The 21918-nt window shown below is 49.0% G+C and overlaps 9 protein-coding genes across 9 annotated transcripts; 2 read left to right on the top strand and 7 right to left on the bottom strand.

Annotated features, from left to right (window-relative positions):
* Window positions 1-76: 76 nt before the first annotated feature.
* ASPSYDRAFT_151634 (putative intracellular protein transport protein (Sat1)) lies at window positions 77-2678 on the bottom strand (the record flags this gene model as incomplete). Its single annotated transcript, XM_040842115.1, has 3 exons — window positions 77-960; window positions 1019-2080; window positions 2135-2678. 3 exons carry the CDS (start codon window positions 2676-2678, stop codon window positions 77-79), a joined length of 2490 nt encoding a protein of 829 aa, XP_040702760.1.
* A 413-nt stretch (window positions 2679-3091) lies between these two features.
* rrg9 (mitochondrial ribosome assembly protein RRG9) lies at window positions 3092-4551 on the bottom strand. Its single transcript, XM_040847028.1, has one exon. The coding sequence runs from the start codon at window positions 4094-4096 to the stop codon at window positions 3278-3280; it is 819 nt and encodes a 272-aa protein (XP_040702759.1). The 5' UTR covers window positions 4097-4551; the 3' UTR covers window positions 3092-3277.
* A 1711-nt stretch (window positions 4552-6262) lies between these two features.
* Window positions 6263-9634, top strand: ASPSYDRAFT_152425 (WD40 repeat domain-containing protein; the record flags this gene model as incomplete). The annotated part of the gene is made up of 4 exons (XM_040842190.1): window positions 6263-6805; window positions 6856-7127; window positions 7188-8012; window positions 8068-9634. 4 exons carry the CDS (start codon window positions 6263-6265, stop codon window positions 9632-9634), a joined length of 3207 nt encoding a protein of 1068 aa, XP_040702758.1.
* A 695-nt stretch (window positions 9635-10329) lies between these two features.
* On the bottom strand, window positions 10330-13200 carry ASPSYDRAFT_45368 (uncharacterized protein). Its single transcript, XM_040847027.1, has 11 exons — window positions 13133-13200; window positions 12896-13086; window positions 12812-12847; window positions 12529-12760; window positions 12355-12482; window positions 12163-12308; window positions 11855-12115; window positions 11653-11801; window positions 11453-11584; window positions 11096-11392; window positions 10330-11018 (listed from the first exon to the last, which is right to left on the bottom strand). Exons 2-11 carry the CDS (start codon window positions 12922-12924, stop codon window positions 10611-10613), a joined length of 1818 nt encoding a protein of 605 aa, XP_040702757.1. The 5' UTR covers window positions 12925-13086; window positions 13133-13200; the 3' UTR covers window positions 10330-10610.
* Window positions 12970-13810, bottom strand: ASPSYDRAFT_150719 (uncharacterized protein; the record flags this gene model as incomplete). Its single annotated transcript, XM_040842029.1, has 5 exons — window positions 12970-13086; window positions 13133-13206; window positions 13259-13502; window positions 13554-13696; window positions 13750-13810. Coding segments are annotated over 5 exons (639 nt in total), but the record flags the coding sequence as incomplete, so codon positions are not given.
* Window positions 13811-14360: 550 nt separating this feature from the next.
* acuM (gluconeogenesis transcription factor RDS2) lies at window positions 14361-17193 on the bottom strand. The gene is made up of 7 exons (XM_040847026.1): window positions 16660-17193; window positions 16533-16555; window positions 16327-16344; window positions 15911-16217; window positions 15101-15849; window positions 14839-15035; window positions 14361-14782 (listed from the first exon to the last, which is right to left on the bottom strand). Exons 1-7 carry the CDS (start codon window positions 16880-16882, stop codon window positions 14734-14736), a joined length of 1566 nt encoding a protein of 521 aa, XP_040702755.1. The 5' UTR covers window positions 16883-17193; the 3' UTR covers window positions 14361-14733.
* A 552-nt stretch (window positions 17194-17745) lies between these two features.
* Window positions 17746-19203, bottom strand: ASPSYDRAFT_985663 (uncharacterized protein). Its single transcript, XM_040853261.1, has 5 exons — window positions 18635-19203; window positions 18488-18572; window positions 18266-18430; window positions 18105-18212; window positions 17746-18048 (listed from the first exon to the last, which is right to left on the bottom strand). Exons 1-5 carry the CDS (start codon window positions 18895-18897, stop codon window positions 17896-17898), a joined length of 774 nt encoding a protein of 257 aa, XP_040702754.1. The 5' UTR covers window positions 18898-19203; the 3' UTR covers window positions 17746-17895.
* Window positions 19204-20817, bottom strand: ASPSYDRAFT_985342 (basic helix-loop-helix domain-containing protein). The gene has a single exon (XM_040853259.1). The coding sequence runs from the start codon at window positions 20687-20689 to the stop codon at window positions 19511-19513; it is 1179 nt and encodes a 392-aa protein (XP_040702753.1). The 5' UTR covers window positions 20690-20817; the 3' UTR covers window positions 19204-19510.
* ASPSYDRAFT_986175 (uncharacterized protein) lies at window positions 20780-21615 on the top strand. Its single transcript, XM_040853262.1, has one exon. It carries the CDS (start codon window positions 21106-21108, stop codon window positions 21565-21567), a length of 462 nt encoding a protein of 153 aa, XP_040702752.1. The 5' UTR covers window positions 20780-21105; the 3' UTR covers window positions 21568-21615.
* The last annotated feature ends 303 nt before the right edge of the window (window positions 21616-21918 follow it).

Here is a 21918-nt window from a genome sequence, read left to right as displayed (position 1 = left end):
ATGGACGTTGAAACTACTATATACTTGACTATTCCACGTATTCAACGTCATGATTCATGGAGTAAGGTATTGGTGTCTATATAGAGTGTCCTTCGTTCTCCTCCGGCAAGCGCTCCCGCACCGTCTCTCCGTAGATCGTGATTGGTATCGCAACCTCAAAGGACTCACAGCCGAGATGCTCCAAAGCTGAAAGTGTAGATCCCCGATCGTCCTCAGAAACGGTTTCTAGCAACCGGGCACCCGAAGGCCCTGATCCCAATTCAGGCGGAACACCAGTAGTCACAAACTCCAACCGTAGTTCCCATTCAACATTAACACCACTGGTCAGTATCGTGGGTGTGGCAGAAATCGGGACTGCTGGACTGAACACAACCCGCGTAGAGTAAAGAGTAATCTCGAAGAAAGATGCATGGACTCGTCGTGTTGCTCGTCGAATACTAGCGCCAGATCTTACTGCCAAATGGGCCCCAACTTTCTCCGAGCTCTCTAATGTGGCTCTAAGAGCATAGCACGGAAGTGCCGAATCAGCTAGGTTAACTGTTGCAATGAGAGTCTCGCCGAGCCTGTGTGCTGGTCGATTGAGCACTACCACGGCAATCCGACGTCCGCCTCGTGCAATCTCAAAACGATTCGGGCTCTGGGAGGAATTGATCGTCTGGTTACTCCGAAGAATAGCAAAGTCAATGGCATCTTTGCAGGATATTGGCCCTGCGGTAGCATCATGGCTTGGGCGCCTTTCAGCAAGTGTGCCTGGTGGTTTTAGAGAACTGTTGCGGGATCGTTGTTCCAATATTTCATCCACGTATGATAGAAATTCGGGCGCTGATGTCCACATAGGCCGGCTTATGCTCTCAGCCTTTGGTGTTATTTGGGGAATAGAGCCAACTTTCTGCACCCTAGCCTCGTCACGAAGGAGCACATAGGGGCGCATCAGGTCATGGCCAAGTATATTTCCTTGAGCTGTACGAAATTAACAGGGTTACAACGTCAATAGACAACGGTGAATAATGTTACTTACCGTTTACGCCGCTGAAAACACGAAATGGTATACTGATTCGGTTAACCTTTTGAGGCTCGTTGCTTCCGCTAGGTCGCTGTGTCCCAATAACAAGGTTATAAGAGATCTTTATCGCCTTCCCTTTGTGGCTCGCTGGGAGACCGCTAGGTAGAGTGAAAACAAAGGAGAAGGATTGCTCTTCTCCAGGTGCCAGCCGGAGATCGACGAAGAGAAGCGATTGAGGTGTGGACAACAAAGGGATCGATTTTGACGAGGACACCCCTCGCATGTCTCGTAGTCCATCGAGGTCATTGTTGGAAAGCAACCCACTGATAGATTCTTCTATCGAGTTCCAGTTCAATGCGCCCCAAAATCCACCGGTTTTCTTGTTTTTCCCGCTAGATGAAGCTGGCCTCCCGTTCGGTGTAATGCCACCGTTGCCTGCGCCACCGACCACGCCCTGCCGTTTAACCTCGTCGAAGGCAGATTGGTTGATTAACGAGCTATCTACCGTGAACGACGCGCTTATTTGGGCATACCCCATGAGCAGCGCCTGGCCTTTCGAGATTGGTGCCGATGACTCCATACTAGACATGTGTCGGCTATGGCGCGGAAAACCTGCGCGCGGCATAAGACCCGAGTAGTTGGTGTATTCCGATTGTAGAGTCTCGGACGACATGTTGCTGGCGGAGTAGAATTCACCGCTGCTTCTATGGCTTCCGCTTTGACTAGAAGCCGAGAGAATTTTTGACTGCGGCGTCTGACCCGGAGCGGCCAGCGATGAGTCCTTGACGTCTGGCCTCGCTGTTGCTGGTGTTGCAGTAGGCCTGTCGGTTGAGGCTATTGCAGGCGAAGGTCCCAAACTCGTGTCATTTTCTGGGGGGGGAGGAAATTTGAAATCTATAGGTGGTAACTGAGGTCTCCGTCCTGGTGCACGTACCGGTGGGGTTGGTCTTATAGGACTGGGGCTCCCAGATGCAATACCACCGGGTTTTAACGCCTCTGTATCTACCCTCGGCCCACCTTGGAATGGCTGAATAGGCGACTCCGACGGTGGAAAACCACGACCTGGGGCCCGAAAGCCTATTGAAATAACATTAGCCTAGCCGTCGTAAGACCATGAGATGTTGTAGATACCTTTCGCGCTATCTTCGTAGCCTTCATATTTCCTTGGTACCACCTGCAGACTGGCGGAACGTCCATGACCCCTCACTGGTCTCGAATGGTTCAATTGGGGTGTCCGTGGTGTTTTATCGTTCGCGACATTCGAGTTTCCTCCTTCGCTATCAATTGAAAGTATGGATACCGATCTTTTATGTTTGTGGCCGGCTGGTGGCCCATTCCGCGGCGTAGAGGGAGGTGGAAAGCTGTGAGAGCCGATCAACGGTGAACTAACGGAGGACGAAATGCGGTGCGATGGACTCTGTCTAGGGATACTCGGATAGGAGCGACGATTGGGGCTTTTAAATGGATTGGAAGGGAATCGGAGAGAGAATGAATCTGAACGGGGGGTGAGGGCACTCGTCCGGGACTGCCTCCTCAGATGGGTTGTCTGCGGCGCATTGCTCGTGTCTTCGGGCTTCTCCGCAACGTTCTTGAAAGTAATTGTGCATTCCACATCTTCCCCAGCAAAGATAGATTGGTCTTTCCATTTCACGAAGACCTGGATGTCCGATGACATGGCGAACGACGGAGAATCACCACATTCGCAGAGGAGTGTAAGCTGGAATGAGGGAGCTTGGGCAAATGGTGGGTACCGGCCGCCACCTCAGGGAACAGGGGTAAGCGTGGGAATATGAATATGAGAGTATAGATATTGAAATCGGCCGACTATGGCATCACCAAAGCACGTTCCATCATTGAGGGATCAGTCGGGGAAAAGGGGCGTGAGTGGCGTAGAATTGGGCTGGAGCTTGTTGAAGTTCGAGTTGTCCCTGGGGTCGGAATCGCGGAGATTTGGCGGTTGTTGGAACATCAATCAAGCTAGTCCAACCAAGAACAGCACAATATCTCGTGATTCTGAGAACTCACCAGGTTTACCGGGGGATCTACCCATGCCGTCTGTTTGTACAAGGAATTCTCGGTCCGAAATAAGATAAGAACGTGAAGATATCCTAGAGCTCTTCGTGCAACGTCATGTATGATGGTGTCATCAACAAGTGATCCAGAACAGATAAACCGTCTTGAAATATTATAAACAACATGCTATTTAAAATGCATCGCTAGTATACAGGTTGCCTTGAATACAATTTACACAAGAATGTCGAATTGTCCCGGCCATTAGGAGTCGCTAGGTCCCTTGTCTTTCTTGTTTTTGTTATACAATATCGTAGCCGCATCGATGATAGAATCCGGGCGCCTCGGTCGCAAACCCAACTCAGACATATGTCCCCAGATTCGCGCATGTCGCTTCTCCCATCGTTGGCGCCGAGTCTCCATCTCAGCCCCCGAGGGACGCCATTTGCTCTTTAGAATCCTCCGAATAGCTTCGGGGGATACCTTGAACTCGGCCGCAAGGACAGGGGTCGTAAACTTGTCAGGATCAACGAGATGCAAATGCCGTATCCCTTCCATTGCATCAGGGGAAAGTTTCTTGGGTGGTGCCCATCCATCTGGAAATTTTCTTTTCAAAGCACCCTTCTGAATCTCCCATTCTTCAGCCTTCTTCTGAGGCTTAAGCCCGGCGTTTGTTGCACTTTTCCGTGTGGTCTTCTTGGTGCCGCGGTCATCTGCTCGTTTTCTGCTGGATGTTTTTGACTCCGTCTTTGTTTCACGCGTGGAAGGCGAGCTTGCGGAACTTGTAGTTTGGGCGGAGACTTGGTCGTTTGAACTCTGATTTGAAGTGTTCGAGCTCTCAATGGTAACCGACGGCTCATTCTGATTAGGATTTGGTAATTCGGTTTTCTGGTACGATGTGATAGGAATGGCATCAAGTGAAACAGTGGTAATAGCCCGTCTGCTTCTGAAATCGTGGCGAGAAAGTCGGTTTTGACGCCGTATTGATGGAGTGCGAAGCGGAAGGACGAATTCGGAATAGAAGAAAGTTCTGAGGGTATTAGAGAGCGAAATATTCGCTGAAGTAGAGCAGAACGACGACATAACGGCAAATTGCTATTTGTACTGAGACTTGAGGCGGATGAGTTTCTTGGACCTCACATGGAAATTTTGGAGATAAGGATGCTATTTGCCTCAGGCATTAATCATGTGATATGCTGTACAATGAACCAATCAGACAGCAAGTTCATTGACAACCAATTCGGAATATCCTGGTATGGCCCATGATTGTGACGTTAGACACCAATTTGCTCGCTCAGTGGCTTGGTCTGTATGTGTGCCCTGGGCGGCCAAACTGGACATGCCACTTAGGACAGGGACGGCTGCATCGATTTGGCATTATCATTGAACTGTACGGAGCAAGCAACCAAGTCTACCAAGATAGATGTGCCCTGGAGCTGACCAGGCGAGGAAAATAGCCAATGCACCGATATTGGGGCAACGTATTGAAGTGATTGCTGCTAAGTGAATGAAGGCGACTTCGTCCTGAATCGTAGTGGAGCCCACCCCGCAAAGACTGTCCCTGCGGGCCCGCAAGCACCGCAGACTTGGAAACTTCGAGGCTTCGAGCTGTGGAGCTGTGCTTATTGTGCTACGTACCACGATCCTGATTCCTGCCAGCGAATGACCTCTACCCTGCAACTTTCCACCCAGGCCCTTCCTCCGACTCCTAACTATCATGGACTGGCGCCGATTCGGTGCCAAAAACCGAAGCAAAACTACTTCTCCTAATGGCAAGCGCTTCCTTAGCTAATTTCCTGCCATCGCACTATATCCTTATCGTTCAAGATGGTATCTAGAAACCACCAGAATATCACAATGGACTACGGCTTTCGACCATTCTATGTGTGGAACTACTGTACCACCACCAGCAACAACGCCGTCGGCCTTCTATCTAGGTAACTGGTTTTTGATTACTTACTTGGAGGGCCCGAATAACAAGTCGAGAGGTCAGAGAATGATCGATAAGAATAACATCATGTCTTTGTACTCTATATTCGATCTTCATGATTTTGACAGAAACTGCGTGGTCCCTGTAAAACTGCACGGGCTGGGGATCAGAGCGTACTGGTGGTCAGTGATCCGAGCCAAGAATCGATAATCGCCTGTGCTCAATGAGGAATGTATACGGAGATAGTGCTGATCGGTCACTTCTATACAAAGATAGAGGAGGTATTTGGGAACGGCAAGCTATAGATAGCAGATGGTGGTGGAAATGAAGGAGATCAGTGCTCCCCTCTCCAGAGGGAAAGCATCCCTGAAGCAGGGCGGGTCGTGGACTCGTGGCTCGTATGGGCGTCTCGGACCCAAGAATCAGGGCCAATACTAATAGTCCACCAACTCCAACTCAAATCCGAACCGAACACAGCGCCAGGGGCACGGTTGAGTCGTGCCTGAGGCAGGAGCTCAGAGAGTCGGCGATTGGCGTCTCCACAGTCCACATTCTCTCCATGAACCTCGAGCTCCCAAACATTCCGGTCCAGCCATGTATGTGCTCGGCTTTGTTGTTTTTTTGCCATTCAAAGAAAAGCAGCTTGGATGTCGTCAAGGCACATAAGACTGCTGCCAGTATCTCGCAGCACTGGGAGCAGGCGAATTGTGGAGCTCTGATTGTCCCAGCCTCCTCATCTACTTCAGCCGCCAGGAGTTCGCTGCCGAGCGGTGGTGGTTCTTAAGAGTTTCCGTCCGTGCTTCAAGCATCTCCGCCCACTAAATCTTAGCAGCTCGAAAAGCTCCCCGATCTCTCAGTCTCCGTTCTCGATCTCTTGTCCTCAGCTCTGGTCTCTGTCTTTGATCGTGTTTTTGCTTCCAATTTCTTCACTCCTTGAATTGTTCTCAGTCACTCCTTATTCGCGGTTTTACATTGACCGGCTGTTTTCTCTCAGCCTTTCTCGCGACTCCCAAACCAGCTCCGTTTGCTCTCGAGCCCCTCCTTATCCAGATTCTACGACCCAACTTCATCGCCTGGCCAGTTCGAAAGCCCCCAATCTGCCTAGCAGGAGCTGACTTCGTTCATTACATCTTCCCTCTGCTGCATGCCTCGTCGACCGCGCCTTCCCTTTTGAGCTCGACATATAAGAGACGGAGCTTTGCTTAGACCAAAGTCTCACCTTAAACCGATTGCTCGCTCGTCTCAACAAATGCAACCGAAACTTATACAACTCTCTGGGGACAGTGCAGCTTCTTGATTGCCCTTGCCCCCGATTTGCTATGGCGTACAGTACGTTAAGCGTGAAAAGCAAGCCCGCTGGCCCAGCCCAGTCGCTGCGCATTAACCCCTCCAACTCACCTTCCATACGGCCGCCAACCCGCTCCTCCAACAAACCATCTCTATTTCAGTCAGCTTTATCCCTCCAGACAGTCATCGGCACAACGACAACTACCCCCAATGGTTTCTCTTATCATGATCAAAGCAAGTCGTTTGCCTTCTGTGCTGGATCGGCCGGTGTCTTAGCAGAACTGGATGATGATGATAATGTGAATCAACGCTTTTTCCGAGCACGGCCAACAGCCAACAGCATAAATCCGATAACGTCTTTCTACAATCAATCTACGCCCCCAACCACACCCGATAATAGGGCAAAGTCTCTGCCAGGTGTAAAGGCTACACCACTTAACGGCAGCTATAATGGTTCACCGTCAACTGAAATAGTGGAGGCACCTAGTCCCCGTTCATGGTCATCAAGGGAAAGGGTAAAGGCGGTCACTAGTGTCTCCATAAGTCCGAACGGAAGGTTCCTTGCTCTAGGAGAGGTGAGTACAAATTGGTTTTCTGTTACAAGGATGAAATCTAACAGCCTCAGACGGGCTATAACCCCAGAGTCTTGGTCTTCTCAACTGCAAAGGACGCACCTCCCGATATTCCGCTCTCCATACTCACTGAACATACATTTGGCGTCCGTGCGCTTGCTTGGAGCTCGAACTCACAATACTTGGCAACCCTAGGGAACGTGAATGATGGGTTCCTCTTTGTATGGTCCATCGGACTCAAGAATGGCTCAGCAAGGCTCCACTCGACGAACAAATGTACTACCGTTGTTCGTGATATGACTTGGCTGGGTCACGCTTTGATCACGTATGTTTTCTATTTATCGGCTCAACTTCTAATTTGTTCCGTGTACTAAATACTGTATAGTGTGGGTGTTCGGCATGTGAAGGTTTGGAGACTTCCCGATATCAGGCCTGTATCCCCAACCAAATCTCGTGCCAATGCCGGCGATGGGCCCAGCAACGCCGCGCCCAAGGCTCTTTCTGGAAGAAACTGTGTTTTGGGCGCCCTGGCCGACAATACCTTCACTAGCGTCGTCGGGATTTCCGACTCGGAGGCTGTGGTTGGTACTGACTCTGGAGCACTCTGCATTGTCGACGATAGAGATGGCAATGCCAAACTTACTCTCATTCGGTACATGGAGTTCGGCATCACGTCACTAACATCTGATCCAGACCGGGCCTGTTTGTGGATAGGAGGTCGCGGTAGGCGAATGCGACGAATTGCGTTTGAATCCTTGCGAGCATCGTGCAGCCCATCGTCTCCACGCACGTCTAGTCGGTCATCAACGGAGCTAAAATCTAAAGATCCGGCCATCACTTGTATCGGCTCTCTTACATCTCATCTAGTTACTGTTGATGGTACCAAGGCTATCCATATATATCCCGCTGAAGTCTTAAACGACGAGGTTGACCAATGTGACACGGGAACCACGATGCCTGCCCATAGAGATTCCGTTCTCGGTATAGGGCCACTGGGTACACCAAACTACTTGGGAGCGGATTTTTTTACTTGGTCTTGCAAGGGTGTCGTTAAGTTTTGGAACACCCAAGGCGGGTGCTGCGACACACGGACAATCCCCGTTGAGCCGCTCTCAGGCGGTGATGATGACAATCTCAATGGACTCAAGATATTGCGGGCAAACAAGGACATGAACTTGTTTGTCTCCGGCGACAAACTCGGTGTTTTACGGTATTTTCAATCAAAGCAGTTTGTTAATAAGCTCCTCTTACTAATGCGTCTCTAGTATATTCCAAGGGCAACCGTGGAAATGTGTGAATGAAGTTAGAGCCCATGGAGGGGAGGTCACTGATATCGCTTTATACGAGACTCCAGAGTCCTGCATCGTTGCTAGCTCAGGGCGCGATCGGATGGTGCAGCTTTTCCAAAGGCGTGACGATAGCCTCCAGCTGCTTCAAACCATGGACGACCACGTCGGCTCTGTCGGCCAGCTTCTTTTTGTCAATGGAGGAGAAAGGCTCCTATCCTCTTCTGCGGATCGTACAGTTCTCATAAGAGAGCGTGTCACCCGCGAAATCGACGGTGCAACAGCCATTGCCTACATGATATCGAAGGTGATTACCTTGAGATCATCTCCGGTATCTATGTCACTGTCTCCGGATGACCCAGACAGCATAATTTTCTCAACTGTTGATCGTTGCGTACAACAATATGAGATGAGTTCCGGTCGTCATGTTCACTCTTTCCGCGCGGCTGATCCCGATTCTAATGATACAGTGGTCATGGGCTCATTAACGGTCACCTCTGCTATCTCCGGACAGAACCCTAAAATGCTCATCGGGGTTTCAGGAACTGATAAATCGATCCGTGTATATGATATGGAAAAGGGGGCACTTCTCACAGGCGAATTCGGTCACACTGAAGGCGTCAGTGACGTTCGACTTCTTGAAAAATACCCTCATCCATCAAGTGACTCACCGGAGCGGATATTGATCAGCTCAGGCATCGATGGGGTAGTCATGATTTGGAACATATCTGTGCAATTACAACAGTCTCAGGAATATACCCAACCTACACAGGCGATTCCTAACGACGACGAGGACATTGTCTCTAAGGATCCAACATTATCGAAACCCCCTCTGCGGAAAGTATTGTCTCGCTCAGAACTTGCGGGATTCCAACGACCGGACGGCTTAGCGTTGACTCCTACCACGGTGCGCGAAACGTCAGAGCAGTCTCCGCTTTTATTGCGCAGGCTATCCCGAGCATCTCTTGTCTCATCAATGAGAAACGGGAACGTAATGCCAGCAACACCTCCCCCTGCACCAACACGTCGCTCACCTACCTCTTCCATTCGCCCCGAAAGAGTGCGCAATTCTCCGTCGCCGCCGAGCCCAAAATCTACGGGTGGGAAAAAGGCCTTGGAGTCACGGAATCACAACAATATTCGCTGTTCATCTCTGGATTTTCGAACACGGGCTCGAGCATCTGGTAAAAGCGAATTTGGGAGTCTGAATATGTCGACCGAACAGGTATGCCGCACACTGAAGGCATACAGAAAGAAGCTCAATGGATCTACGGAGCATCTACATTCCCAGAAGGAGCTAGAACGCGAACTTAACCTCACTTTACGGGCTCTCAACTCTCGGGCAAAGAAAGTTGAAACTGAGTCGGGCGAAACTGAGACCGATAGCAGCGGCAAAGAAAACGAGCGGATTCCTCCTCCTCCTCCTCCTATACCAAACAGGGCCCCGCGCATACCTCGTCGGATTCCGTCAACCCCAAACCTAGGCCAAAAGAAATCGCCAAAATATTCTCGCAGGCGCTCCCTTGACGCTGCCGGAGAAGGCTAATTCATGGGCATAATTGTGTGACTCTGATTCTTCTCACCTTATTCCTTCTCTTTTCCATTTTCTTCATTTAACTGGCGTTTCATGGCGACATGGGGCTTTATTCGGAGCTATTATTGATAGATCTTTGCATCTTGCAGTCGCGTGTTGCCTTTCTCTTTTTTTTTTTCTTTTTTTCCCCCCACCACCCGGATGTTGGGTCTTGTTTAAGCATAGCAGGTGTTGGGTTGGTTTTTGGTCATTTGCGGGTTCAGCTGATGGCTCTGGTTTTGCCTTCTCTGTTTGCACCATTATACCGCTGGAACCTGAGAGTTGTGGTCACCAATCGTTTAATTTCGTCTTTGTTTGTTAGAACCAGCGAGGCTGACAATGGCTTGTTTCTGGGGTTAAAGTTCAATCCTCCCCGCTAGTCCTTGATTCATTTGCGCAGCCGTCTCTAGGCAATTTCCACAATGATACCCATGTTATTGAAATTTGCGACGTCTCTCTGGACCGCAGATTCAAGACTTTATTGCAACTCCTGCGATACTGTATTATTCATGCCCAGGTTACCTTGCCCAGCAATTACAACTTAGAGTGGGAAAGAGCGCACGTCTAGTTAACTAGGCATCGCACTTTCCGTGAGTATTCTGTAGGATTTATCTTGCAACTTGGGGAAGAAGCAACCCTTGACTTTCTGACTTTAATCTGGGAAGGGACTATCGACCCTAGTCCGTTGCTTTTTTCCTACAATCAATATATCTTATATATTAACGCTCTTAAGGTGTAGGTTGGGATTGGCCGCGACTTGCCCTGCATTTTCCTCTGCTTTAAAGTAGTAGCGTTAATTTTTAACCTTTACATGTTGCTTTATGTAAAAAAAAATTTTGGTTCCCCCTGTTGTGAGTTCTTCAATAATAGGTGACCTATTTTAGGCGCCGTGAAAATTATAGTTATGTATGGTGTCCCGGCACGCCTTAGTTAAAACAATTCTACTCGTTCAAGCAGGCTGAAGCTTCGCAAGATTCCGTCTAAGGAGCCTCCCCAACTCACCATTGTCGTCGTCTGAAATCGAATCCGCCAGCGCAATAGCTTTCCCCGCCCACCGACGACACTCCTCATCTGCAGAAACAAGAAAGAACTCTACCGCCCGATTGAACGCAGTAGTTGCTAGCCACTGGAGTTCGTCTTTTGGGTATGGAGTGCTTGTATCCCGAGTAGAATTAGAACTATCGCGGTTTAGAATGACGGCTTGGTCAAGAACAGACTCGGCGAGGATGTATTCTTCCGCTTGGATGGAGAGAGAAAATAGGCATCGGAGGTGGCGAGGGAGGTGGGTGTGAAGAACATCGGTTGATTCGGTGGTTAGGGATTGAGATGGGGGACTGTGAAATGTGCGGATAATTTGCTGTTGTTACAAAGTGTGGTGATTAATACGTTAGCCATCTAGTTTGTATATTGGTTCGACTTGGGCGGCGGACATACCTTGACAAACTGTGATAAGTATGATGAAGGGGCTCCAGATCGGAGAAGACAGTCGAGAAAGACGGAGCTGAGTTTTGCTCCTGCCACGGGTTTTGATGCCTCGATTATCTTTGCGAGGTCTTCCCATTGGCGGAGGAAGACGGTGACTTCAAAGTCTAAGGAAAGTATGATACGATACTTGTCTATCCATGCCCATGGCTGCGGTGGGTTTGTGACAGATATCGAGCTAACACCTAGAGATTGGATGTGAGTTTTGAATTGTTTTATGGCTGCGCTGGCTTTTCTGTAATGGTTTTCCTATATGATATTAATATTTGGGGCAAAGTGGAGGAATATTATACCCATATATATATATACCTTTTTGGCGCAGCCCTTTTCCCTTCGAGCTTCAGAAGCTAAAATTATAGCTTGCAGAAAAGCACACTTCAGATAATGCTGTAAAGGATCGGTACTCGGCTCTGCTTCTGTTTTCGGCTCGAGTCCCATAAACTGCACAAGAGCATTAGCATAGGAGCTACGAAGCAGAGACTCGGTAAAATCATGATAGTAATAACTACCTTGGTGGAAACATCTATCAGCTTGACAACAGCTTGTATGGAAGACTGTTTGTATAACTCAAGAGCAATGTTGTAGCTTTTACAAGCAAACCAGCGTAGTTCCGCGGAAGAGAATGCCTTTCCTTGCGCAGCAGCGGCCGCTGTCAATGCTGTGCATTTATCAGCTTATCGATTTTAAAATATAGACCTGAGCTCGACTTACCAGACTCTAGTAAAGAAGTTACATGCCCCAGCATGATTTCGCAGTTGCCTGCGCCCCTCTCGTGAGCTGTGCATATCATGCACTGTAAAAGTTGAGAAATCTGCAGCCTCTCAAGGCCACTGTCATCCGAGGCGATCATGATGTCCTGAAGGTATTGGATCGCTGTATCTGTTTTGCCTAGTTGTAGGGCATCCGCTATACATGACCAGATGTACATCGAATCCGCCTCGCTTTTGCAGAGTGCTCGTATATAGGTAGTGGCTTGTTTTTGGTTAAATCTTATAGATAAAAGGAATAGTACGTCTTACATAGTGATGCGTCCCCGGTGAGCAGAGTCAACCTGCACATCAGATATAGTGTGAGTGGGCAATTCCTGCATGCTTCCGGTATATTATCCAATATATGCTGTGCTGTAGAAGGGTTATACCCCTCCAAGACACAGAGAGCCAATTTCCTATTTCGGTATTAGCCAGGCCAGTGAAAGTGCTATTCAAGCGTACCGAAAATACTTGGCTTCCACATCTGGGGTCTTCTGGAATATGGAATGCTTCAGAACGAATCGACACCATTTTTCGGCAATGGAAGTAGACCCTTTTGATAACATCGTGTCGATATACTTCCAGATGAGCTGGTCTTGTCAATACCTGAAGTATATGCCACCGGTCATAACATACAATCAGAGAAGCTTGAGTTGCGTTTCCACTTGATTTATTCAAGCCGTACTCTGCCAGTACTTGTGCTGCTGCTTCAGCATGATCAGGGGAATGGTCTTCGTTGGAGGTGGTGTTTGTCAGAGTCCATACGACGGAGACGAAAATCTTCTCCATCCACTGATCTTTGGAATCGATACCAAGGGTAGCTAGTTTATTCAGAAACTGCTTACAGGATTGGACAAAGATCTCTGGACTGAATGATGTTATTTTGAAAGGCAGGCGTAAACTAGAGACTGAAATTTACCTCGAGCTTCCGACTTTCGTGATGTAGTAGTAGACTCTGTAGCCAACCTTTAGATAGGGGTCAATGTGGTGCAATATCACTCACATTTTTATACTTGTATCACTACTACCCATTCCCTTAATAGAATTTTCGAGGGCTGAATTCGGATGAGTACTTTGTTACCTCAATAACATGCGTAGTTCCGACTGACTTTCAAAGTACTCCGCATTGTACTCGCTCTTCTTGTTGAGGATTTCGAGGGAGAGGATTAAAACAGGGAAGGAATTGCCATACTCCTACATTGTGATTAGAGTCATGATATACTCAGATATTGGAGCATACGGTTATCAGAAAGCTTAGAGCTCTTTGAAGCTGGCTCTCGGAGGATGCCGTAGTAAGGTGAAGATTAGAACGTGCTGCTACAGTTAGACCAGGACTCATAGGAAATTTGAAAGTAGACATCCTCACCATAAGCATGAAAAACCAACAGCTTCTTATCTTTTAATCCTGGCCCATCCCCGGGCCATAACTCACACACTGTCAACGCTCTGCCCAGCCATGTTGTCGCTGTATCATACTGGCACTTTCGCAGTGCTGCTTCTCCAATACTGTAGCATGTGTCTACAACCACTTTTTGTTGCTCTGTGGACTTTGATTCTGGAGCCTTCGAGAATAGATGATCTGCGATGTCTGGCCGCTCCTGTGACCAAGCCTATTATTTGCTTGTTAGATGTATCCAGTTTCCGTAGGCGTGGCTGCATACCAGATATATCCGTAGCATATAGTATTCAATGGTAAAAATTTCAAGCTTGACCATGTCGGTCTCGACTCTAGACGACCCCATCAGGTCTAATCGCGCGGCAGCTGATTCCATGATATTCTGACTTAGGTCGGTAAGGCCGTGCTCTAAGTGTCTCATTAGTATGTTGTCCCAAAAACCAACCCACAACAACATATACCAGTACATGTCTTGGCTGCTTTGAATGCAAGTTCGAGACTTCGGTAATTTCCTGGACCACGAATGACAAGAAATTAAGCCCGTTCTGTGAGCAGGAAGCTCGCATATGTAATGGGATATTCTCACCAGCGCCTGTTTTAGGTGCCGCTGCCTCTAGCATCGCATAGGCTAGAGCTTTCACTGAGGAAGCTTTAGCACATGTAATTGCTTGAAACACCGCCATCCATGATAATACCTTTACAAAGAAACACGGTTCCAGTACTCTCTTCAGAAGCCTTCATCTGCAATGCGCGCATGTTCCAAAGATTTGTTCCTTCGTTGTCTAGCTGCCGGCGGATCGACTTGGATGCAGCGTCTGGCAAAAGTGGAAGGCATGGTAAGGTTCTCTCGAGCAATTCTTGAGTTTCTCTGCTCGGAGATAGATTGTCCGAAGCGTCATTCTGCGTGAGTTGATCCTGGAGGTCTATGGCTAGAGCTAGAACGTGAGTTGGATGGCATTAGTATGCGGCCTGTTAACGGACACTGCGTATACTCGCCTACCTAGTACAGCCTGTGCTTGGTCTTTGGGCTTGGCAGAATCATTTACTGCCATGGTGGTAAAGTAGCTTTGTCGGAATGAAAGTTTGAGGATCAGAGGATAAAATCAATTGAGTTTGGGTACTCGAAGAAGCTCGTGGGGAGGGTGAGCACATGATCACCCCTCCAGATGTAGATACACACAGGGCACATACATAGTAAAACATGAAAAGCAGGCCTCAACTGAAACTCGCCAGAATTCCTGAGGCAAAACATGTTGAAAACAAACAATTTCAGGTTGATAAAAATATGATACAACAGTTTGTAGTTGTAATGGTATATACAGAATTCCACATGTAGGGTCAAAAGCAGGCGTAACCCTTGAGAAATAAAGACAAGCAACCCGATATCCGATGAAAGTACCTAAAGGGTCCCGTATAACGCCGATTAGAATTGACAGTTGCCCAAATCATTTTTTTCGTTGCGAAGGTAGGAAGTTTCCGACAATCAGAGACGGACTATAATCAAATAAGTTAGTATAGCACGTCGCACTCGCCCGTTCTGCATCACTTACATGTTATGATTATCTCTTCGGATAGTGAATGAGAAACAGCACGGTATTCCTTCGTTAGGGGAAGTAGAATTTGGGTTCTTCAAGGTACAGCTCGTGAGCATGGCTTTTTGGGTATTGTCGAAAGCGATGGCGCCAAACTTCTCCCAGTAGCTCACAAGTTGGTCTTCCACGATAATCTCATGGATTGCTAGTTTGCCCTGTCATGTAATAAGTGGTTAGAGTCATGCCTAAAAGATGCCCGGTTGCATTTGGAATAACATACGTCTCTGAGAACCTCGATAGGAACGCCGATAAGCTCAGCCATTTCTTTATTACCTCGGAAAATTTCACCCGTTCGTCTCCAGCAGCAGGCAGGTATCGCCATACTCGCAAAAACGCGGTCATATTCCATCAAGCTGCGCTCGAACCACATCTCAACCAGGATAAGTTCAATATCCGTCAGGCTCTGCATCCTCTCACGGAACTTGGGCCGGAATTTGTCCAGTTGCCGGAGGATCTTTTGCCGCGAGGCTTGCTGTAAGTGTTTCTCCATATATGAGTTGAGTCTTGCATAACCTTTCACGTAATTGAACGGTCTTAGAAGACCTGCGTCGTATTTCGCTTTGAGAAGCTTGTTCATCCGCTCTTCTGGAGGATCAGACCCTGAGGGGTCCGCTGCCGTCATATAGTACGTTTCCCTTGCTTTATCGTTCCCAATGATGCCTGACCCTGAAGGGTCACCCTGGTTTGCTGTATTTTGCGGCGGACCCAGGGGCTGAGATTGTTGAAGTAGCGATGTATTTGGGCCTCCGAGCACAGACATGGAGTTGATCAACGTTGGGTCAGAATACATTCTCTGCATGTCGTCATTCTGGAAGATGCCTCCATCGTCAAGCAAGCTGTTGCTGAGAAAGTCACCTAGAAGGTTATACTCGTTCGTAACTTCGGGCGCATTGAACATATAAGATGGGTGAAATGTATGCATGTCTTGAAATTGGCTTTGGCCCCCTACCCAGTCATTGTATCCAAGAACTGCGCAGTTATTAGCAAGACACCAAAGTAAAGGAGATGTGAAAATGGATAAAAAGCTTACGCTGTTGCTGAGATGTGACACCCAGATTTTGGCCTGTAGAAGAGGACATGGGCCCAGGTTGCACCGCATTCATAGGGGACGACGTAAGGCCCAAGGTTCCATCGGCCAGGATCTGCTGACCTGCAGCATCTTGGATATCGACCTTCCTGGGCATGGAGTGAACATTCGGGTATTCGTTATTTGAAGAACCCTCTTCGTCTGCAGCAGACTGTTCGTGCTCGCTGCGCGCTCGTTTCGATGGCTCTCTCGGTTCGTCATGGCACAGGTGTCCGATATTGCGTTTTATACATCGAGTGCACGGTCGCTCCTTCATTCGCGGGAAAATAAAAGTCAGTAACGATTCGTCCTCTCCCAGATGCCATCCTGCAATACGTTTCACAAAGACTCGTGCGGATATAATTCAGGGTAGGTCTTACCGAATCGCAAGTCATATGCTGTAACACGTGAGCAAGTAACCTGCCGTCAGCAAATGGGTTCCAATGAAGATCTGGGTCGGAGGAAAGTTTGAGACGACCCGAGCCTGTATTTCTTTTCCTCGTCCCAATGATAGAGGGTGTAGAGGGTTATGAAAAGTGAAGGGAATGAAGGTAGACGCCGTCCTCCCACGGGGCAATGAGCTTACCGATCGCCTACAATAGACGCATGCTGCAAGCGTGGTAACCTGATTAGCAACGTGGTCTAGAAGCCATAGCAGAGGAAGGCAGACGTAGGGAACCGCTGCTGTGGCCCTGCTGGATGTAAGTTCTTACCATGATTGACCTTGCGCCGCTTCTTCGGGCTGGCACGAGCCCCCGCAGCAGCACCTTCGGGTTTCGAGGCTGGCGACGTTTGCGCTTTATCTTTGGCGTTTGAGTCGGCTTTGCCGACTGTGCTTCCATCTACCATCTTGCTAGGGGTCGTATTCTCGGCCGTTCCATTGGAGGTATTCTGGTCTGGGCCTGGACCCGTTTGCGCAGTGGTTTTCTCCGTCATTGACTGCGAAGCGCAAAGCTGTTGCGCAGAGACCGGCTCGCTGCTGTGGGCGCTGATCGGTCGGAACACAAAAGGCGAAAGTGAAATGGGCACTTGCAGGCACCGACGTGGGTTGAACGAAGAAGGACACGAACAACCATCGGTTCAGCTGCACTAACGAGCGCGAAGCTGGAGATACATGCGACCACACTTTTCCCCCGCTGATGGAGCGGGACTTCAAAGTGTGGCAGTACGTAACTAACTAGTAGTGGTGACTCAGGCAGTGACTTGGGACTTGGAGGCAGTGGCTCGGCAGCCAAGATCAAGTCCCGGTCTTCTCCGCATTGGGAGCGCCGCCTTCTTAAACCGGGCCAGCAGACGGTCCGCCGTGATTCAACCTCGGAAAGCTCTCCGATTCCTGTTATTGCTCATGTGCAGCCAGATACCTCGGTTTACAATTATCTATATATCAGGCCTCAGAGTCTGAGCCCATACTTGTATTTCTCGAGTATACGTAACAACGGTTGGAAGTTGTCTCAAATGTTCTGCCCTCCATCACGGCCCGGGAGCACAGGACGAGATCCGCTGGGCCACCTTGGGCCAAAGCTAAAGCTACCCAATACAATAATAACGCTTACTCAACCAGAATCTCGACATTGCCAGCGCACTCCAATCAGGGCAATGATCCCACAGGGACAAGAAACCGGCTCGTGCCCGTTTCCATTGGTAGCCTAGATCAATGGTGGGGTTTCATGTCGCTGCATGTTTGCGACGCGGTGTATTAGGTACTTTCCGTGCAAGCCCACACAGCGTATGGTTCCTGTGCGCGTACCCTGCTGTTGCACATCGTAGTTTTTCCAGTGAATGACACCTCTGCTGCCCCAGCCCGTTGACGCTCGAGCGTATGAATAATGAGCGGTCCCGAATAAACTATCTCGATTTTAAACCATCGCGACAGCCCTCATATCAAGTAAACGAACAATAAAGTCTGTTATCCAGTCAATACTACTGGGTAACGTTATCCGTCGCCAAATTCAGTCATTGGGCATATCTGCTAGGCTCAGCGCGGTCTGAGACCGTGTAATAGCATCCTTCAGTCCAACGAGAGGAGCGGTATTGCTCTGCATGGACTTCAGGTGGCTGTTCAATTGCCTGAGTAAACCGGACACTTCGGGGTCGGCTTCGAGCTAGATGGGGAGGACGAGTCAGTAAATCGCGCATACCCGAAGGTTCAAGCTCTTACCTCACTGAATCCCAACTGCGAGTTCTTCGGGTTGGAAAGGGTAAACTCGAATGGGGCTCTGATTTGTATACCAGGACTGTCCTCGACCTGTCGTAGGACGGGGTGTTCCTATCATTGATGAGCCGTAGTTCTAGTATGTTCAGCCGCTGTAGGCAACATACATTCTTCATTTGCCGCTTTCGTTCAGTCCCAGCGCGTTTTGCGTTCTTCTCTATTTCCTGCAGTTGCTTTGTTTCCTTTGCAAGAAGCGCCTCCTCCTTTGTAATCTCGTTATTCAGCAGATCGATGCTATCGTTCATTGTCGAGAGCGAGGTCTCGAGCGCGCTCTAATCGGGCGAGTCAGCATTACCGCACTCTAGAGTTAAGTTAAGACAGAGACGTACATGTTCCTTAAGAGCCGCTTCGTACTCGAAAACCGAATCTTTCGTCAAGGGAGGAAATGGCATCCGAGGTAGTCGCTTTCCAAGACTATAGCAGCCACATAGCAATTAGACACATATCTACACATTATCGTGCGCGTAGGAACGTACTTCTTCACTACAGCTTGAACAGCTGCCTGAGCTTCGTAGCGTTTTCGGTCATTCTGTTGCCGGACGATGACAGGGCGCTCCAAGGCGCGAAACATATCGCGGATTTTATCTTGCGTCGGCTCAGGGAGTGTTGACCATTTCGAGTTGATTGTTCTTTCGGATATGTGTCGCACATGAGGCTTCAAGTGGGCGTATTGTTTCTTGCGCCTGGTAGTCTGGCCCTGGTCGGGTGCATCATTAGAACGCTTTCGTTTAGGCGGCATCACGAAAAGTCTAAAGGTTGCAGAGCGAATCAAAAGTGTCTATATTCGAAAGAAGAAGATTTGTCACTGATGATAATACCACAGGCGCCTGAACTTGTCACAGGTTGTTGCAGCTGGAGGCTGTTGATTGTTGCTCTCACAGACGCGCCAAGCATCAATAGCCTTAAGTCACATGCATATCCAACATCACTTCCACTAAACTGCTTTGGAATCCAGGGTCAGCTCGGGTAAGGGTAAGTCAACACCATGACCAGTTCTGCCTAGTCTCATCGTTATCAGCGGTTTTCACATGTCCATCTCCAAACCTGAGGAATGAGGGGCGATCAAGATCTTATAGATGATGTCATGGTATTCTTTTCTATGCATCAAAACATTATCATTTAGTCCACGTTGAGCGTGGAGTCTGGCAAACGCCACAAGTAGTAGGTTATATATCAATACACGGACAGACGAATTTGAACAAAAAACATAGGTATCATATCCCAAGACATAATTGTGACAATGTAAACGCCTATAATCCCCAAGTGCAACCCGCGTCAAGCCAGACCGCTAAACCGCTTCCATTAAGTCAAACAAGATCGTGTTGTCAAAATGACGGTAATGAGAAGATCTCTCATCGCGGCATCACTAGGCCGTTCATAGACTTCAGTTCTGCAAGCTGTGTCTTCAGCGCATTGTTACCGCGTATAACATCCTCCAACCAGTCGGCGGCCTGGGTGAGCATCGCACTTTTGCTGAAGCCACCACCTCTTAACCCGGGAACAAGTATGCATAGGTCCTCGAACCCCTGTCTGATAAGATTCCGTCGTTTTTGTTCTGAAAGAATATGGTTGCTTCGTTTCTGTTCTTCCGTCAAGTTTTCTCGCGGAGGTTTTGAGCTGTGCGAGCCTCTCGCCTTTCGGATCGTATCGGTAGAGAGCCGTCTACCAGCACCCTTTGTGCGTTTTGACCGGTGTCGGGGAGAGTCTTCATCAGAAACATCATCGTTCTCTTCTTTAATTGATAATCTCTGTTTTTTCTTCGGGTGTGACGAGTCTTCTACAGTGTCACCGTAGTCTTTCTTTAGTCCATTAATATGATTGACCGCGGGTGTATCTGCCCACGGGACAGCGTGATGGTTCATTGTCCGATCTGGTGTGGGTGCTCGCGTATTGGCAGCGCTGCTTTGAGGCTCGAGACATTCCAGATTTTGTATTAATTCCTTTGTCCGTTGTTCTTCGCTAGGATGCTCGGGAGGGGCCACATATCCCTGGTCCATGAAACTAGAATCAGATCCCCAGTGAAGTGGTCGGACTTTGGTAGATAATTGTTGTTCCGGGGATATGGGCTGATGTACATCAAAGAACATCTGTGGTGTATGGAACCCGACAGGTAAATGCGTCTGAGAAGTTGTGCTGGGCCGCCTGGCGGGCGGATGACCATTTTGCTGCCGTTGTTTTCCATTTCCCTTGAGTTGTTGGTAATCGACATTGGAGAAAGCAAGCGGTTGGCTCCCAAAATTGGTGTTAATCTCGGGGCCATTTACTCCGTTGGGGTAGATCATAGAAGCTGCAGCCATGATGTCTGGATTTGAATGCTCGGGGATAACTCCGAGGGATTTTTCGACACTTTGGTGAGGGAACGGTGGTTGAGGGAGAGATGTTGTAGAGCCCTCAAACGTTGGTGGCAGCTCATTCGACCAGTCAAAGCCTGACAAGCCATGAGACTTGTTCGTGTCATCTTGAGGCCCCGTCAGCCAGAAGTCGTTAGCGAAAGGATTGGCGTCTAGCGTTGTGAGGAAGTTATCAAGCATATTCGTTTCGTTGACATCAAGCAGCGCTGGCCCGAGGGGTGAGGCAGGAGCGGGTTCGCAGGGTGTATCTTCAGGGAAAGAATCTGCCAATCAATTAACTGGGTTAGAACTGACATGTCTCAACCTTGAAATGGAGAGGACTCACAGCCAAACGGAAGCGCTGGATTATTGCGCCCATTCCGATCCTGGGCGCCGTTTGGGGTATTGATGCTCATCATTGTGATTTTGACTATCTGGCACGATAGGTGCGATATGTTTGGAAGGCAGTATCTCAATTATGGTTCACCGGCATCGAGTTGTGCAGGTAGCGAGCGGCATAGACAAGGCCGATCTCAGCACAACTTGGACCGCAAGATATCACAGACACTGCAGCTGCTTCCTTATGCGCCGTGAGAAAATACCCTCAAGAAGTTGAGATGACTCGAAACTCAAGGTCGACGTCGACCGATGGACAGTGCACTGCGCAAGGAGTCAATTTGTTTTTTGTGTATCCCCCAAAAGGTCGAGTGGTAGTCCGGGGAGTAGAGTATGGAAGTGTAGAAAAAGTGAGGAAAGTGACACTCGAGGGTCGCTTCGGAAGTTCAAGACAAGGAAATTATAACACGGGGCCAGATCCACCGCAACAAGCGCACATCCCCCGCATTCAATCTAGGTGCACCGGAAAGATGACGACGAAAGCTGAAGATACAGGCGTTGATAGCGGAGCGAGCATGGCCCGTCGGCTCGTGGTGGTTGCTGGAAGGATCACATGCAAAAGACTCGCAGAGAGAGGTCGCGTGGGTACTGGGAATACCGAAATTACGAGATTTCCCCACCAGATCTGGCTGTCACAACGTATCAGCCTGTTCTGGGTGCGCTCGGACGAACTTCCAACGTAGGAAGAAGTTAAGCCCAAAAGGAGAATCCCTTGCGAGCTTCCAGGCTCTTCATTCCCCCCGTCCAATTGACGCCTCTGTGGCTCGACCATCGTTCTTAATTCTCCCAAGGGCGCCGCTTCCCTGGTTTTTGCTTTTTTTGCTGCTATTCATCGCGTCTGAGTCGACTCAGAAAGTGTCTTTCCGTGGCACGACGGTCCGCTACCGAATTGGACTTGTCCCGTTCTATCCAAGACTCCGGAGTACGACGCCTGTCCCAGCCCCACTGCATCGCTCGTAAGGGACTTTACTGGGTGTACCTGACATTCTGCAGCTCCAGATCTTTGGCGAGACCTGTGGACTGCGAGGGCTATC

This window comes from Aspergillus sydowii (assembly GCF_001890705.1).
Source record: "Aspergillus sydowii CBS 593.65 unplaced genomic scaffold ASPSYscaffold_5, whole genome shotgun sequence".
NCBI lineage: Eukaryota > Fungi > Ascomycota > Eurotiomycetes > Eurotiales > Aspergillaceae > Aspergillus > Aspergillus sydowii.
Note: the sequence above shows the minus strand (reverse complement) of the source record. Positions and strands in the feature narration are given on the sequence as shown.

Bases quoted from the DNA above. Each gene is read 5' to 3' on its own strand.
- rrg9 (XM_040847028.1), bottom strand. From the start codon at position 4,096: ATGTCGTCGTTCTGCTCTACTTCAGCGAATATTTCGCTCTCTAATACC.
- ASPSYDRAFT_45368 (XM_040847027.1), bottom strand. From the start codon at position 12,924: ATGGGTAGTAGTGATACAAGTATAAAAAT. The intron at 12,116-12,162 runs GTAAGACGTACT...ACCAAAAACAAG, and splicing joins CACCGGGGACGCATCACTAT to CCACTACCTATATACGAGCA. The intron at 11,393-11,452 runs GTATATATATAT...AATATCATATAG, and splicing joins AAAAGGGCTGCGCCAAAAAG to GAAAACCATTACAGAAAAGC.
- acuM (XM_040847026.1), bottom strand. From the start codon at position 16,882: ATGACGGAGAAAACCACTGCGCAAACGGGTCCAGGCCCAGACCAGAAT. The intron at 16,556-16,659 runs GTAAGAACTTAC...CCACGCTTGCAG, and splicing joins GCGGCGCAAGGTCAATCATG to CATGCGTCTATTGTAGGCGA. The intron at 14,783-14,838 runs GTAAGTGATGCA...ATTTGATTATAG, and splicing joins CGAAGAGATAATCATAACAT to TCCGTCTCTGATTGTCGGAA.
- ASPSYDRAFT_985663 (XM_040853261.1), bottom strand. From the start codon at position 18,897: ATGCCGCCTAAACGAAAGCGTTCTAATGATGCACCCGACCAGGGCCAG. The intron at 18,573-18,634 runs GTACGTTCCTAC...TGGCTGCTATAG, and splicing joins GTTCAAGCTGTAGTGAAGAA to TCTTGGAAAGCGACTACCTC. The intron at 18,213-18,265 runs GTATGTTGCCTA...CATCAATGATAG, and splicing joins GAAAGCGGCAAATGAAGAAT to GAACACCCCGTCCTACGACA.
- ASPSYDRAFT_985342 (XM_040853259.1), bottom strand. From the start codon at position 20,689: ATGCTTGATAACTTCCTCACAACGCTAGACGCCAATCCTTTCGCTAAC.
- ASPSYDRAFT_986175 (XM_040853262.1), top strand. From the start codon at position 21,106: ATGACTCGAAACTCAAGGTCGACGTCGACCGATGGACAGTGCACTGCG.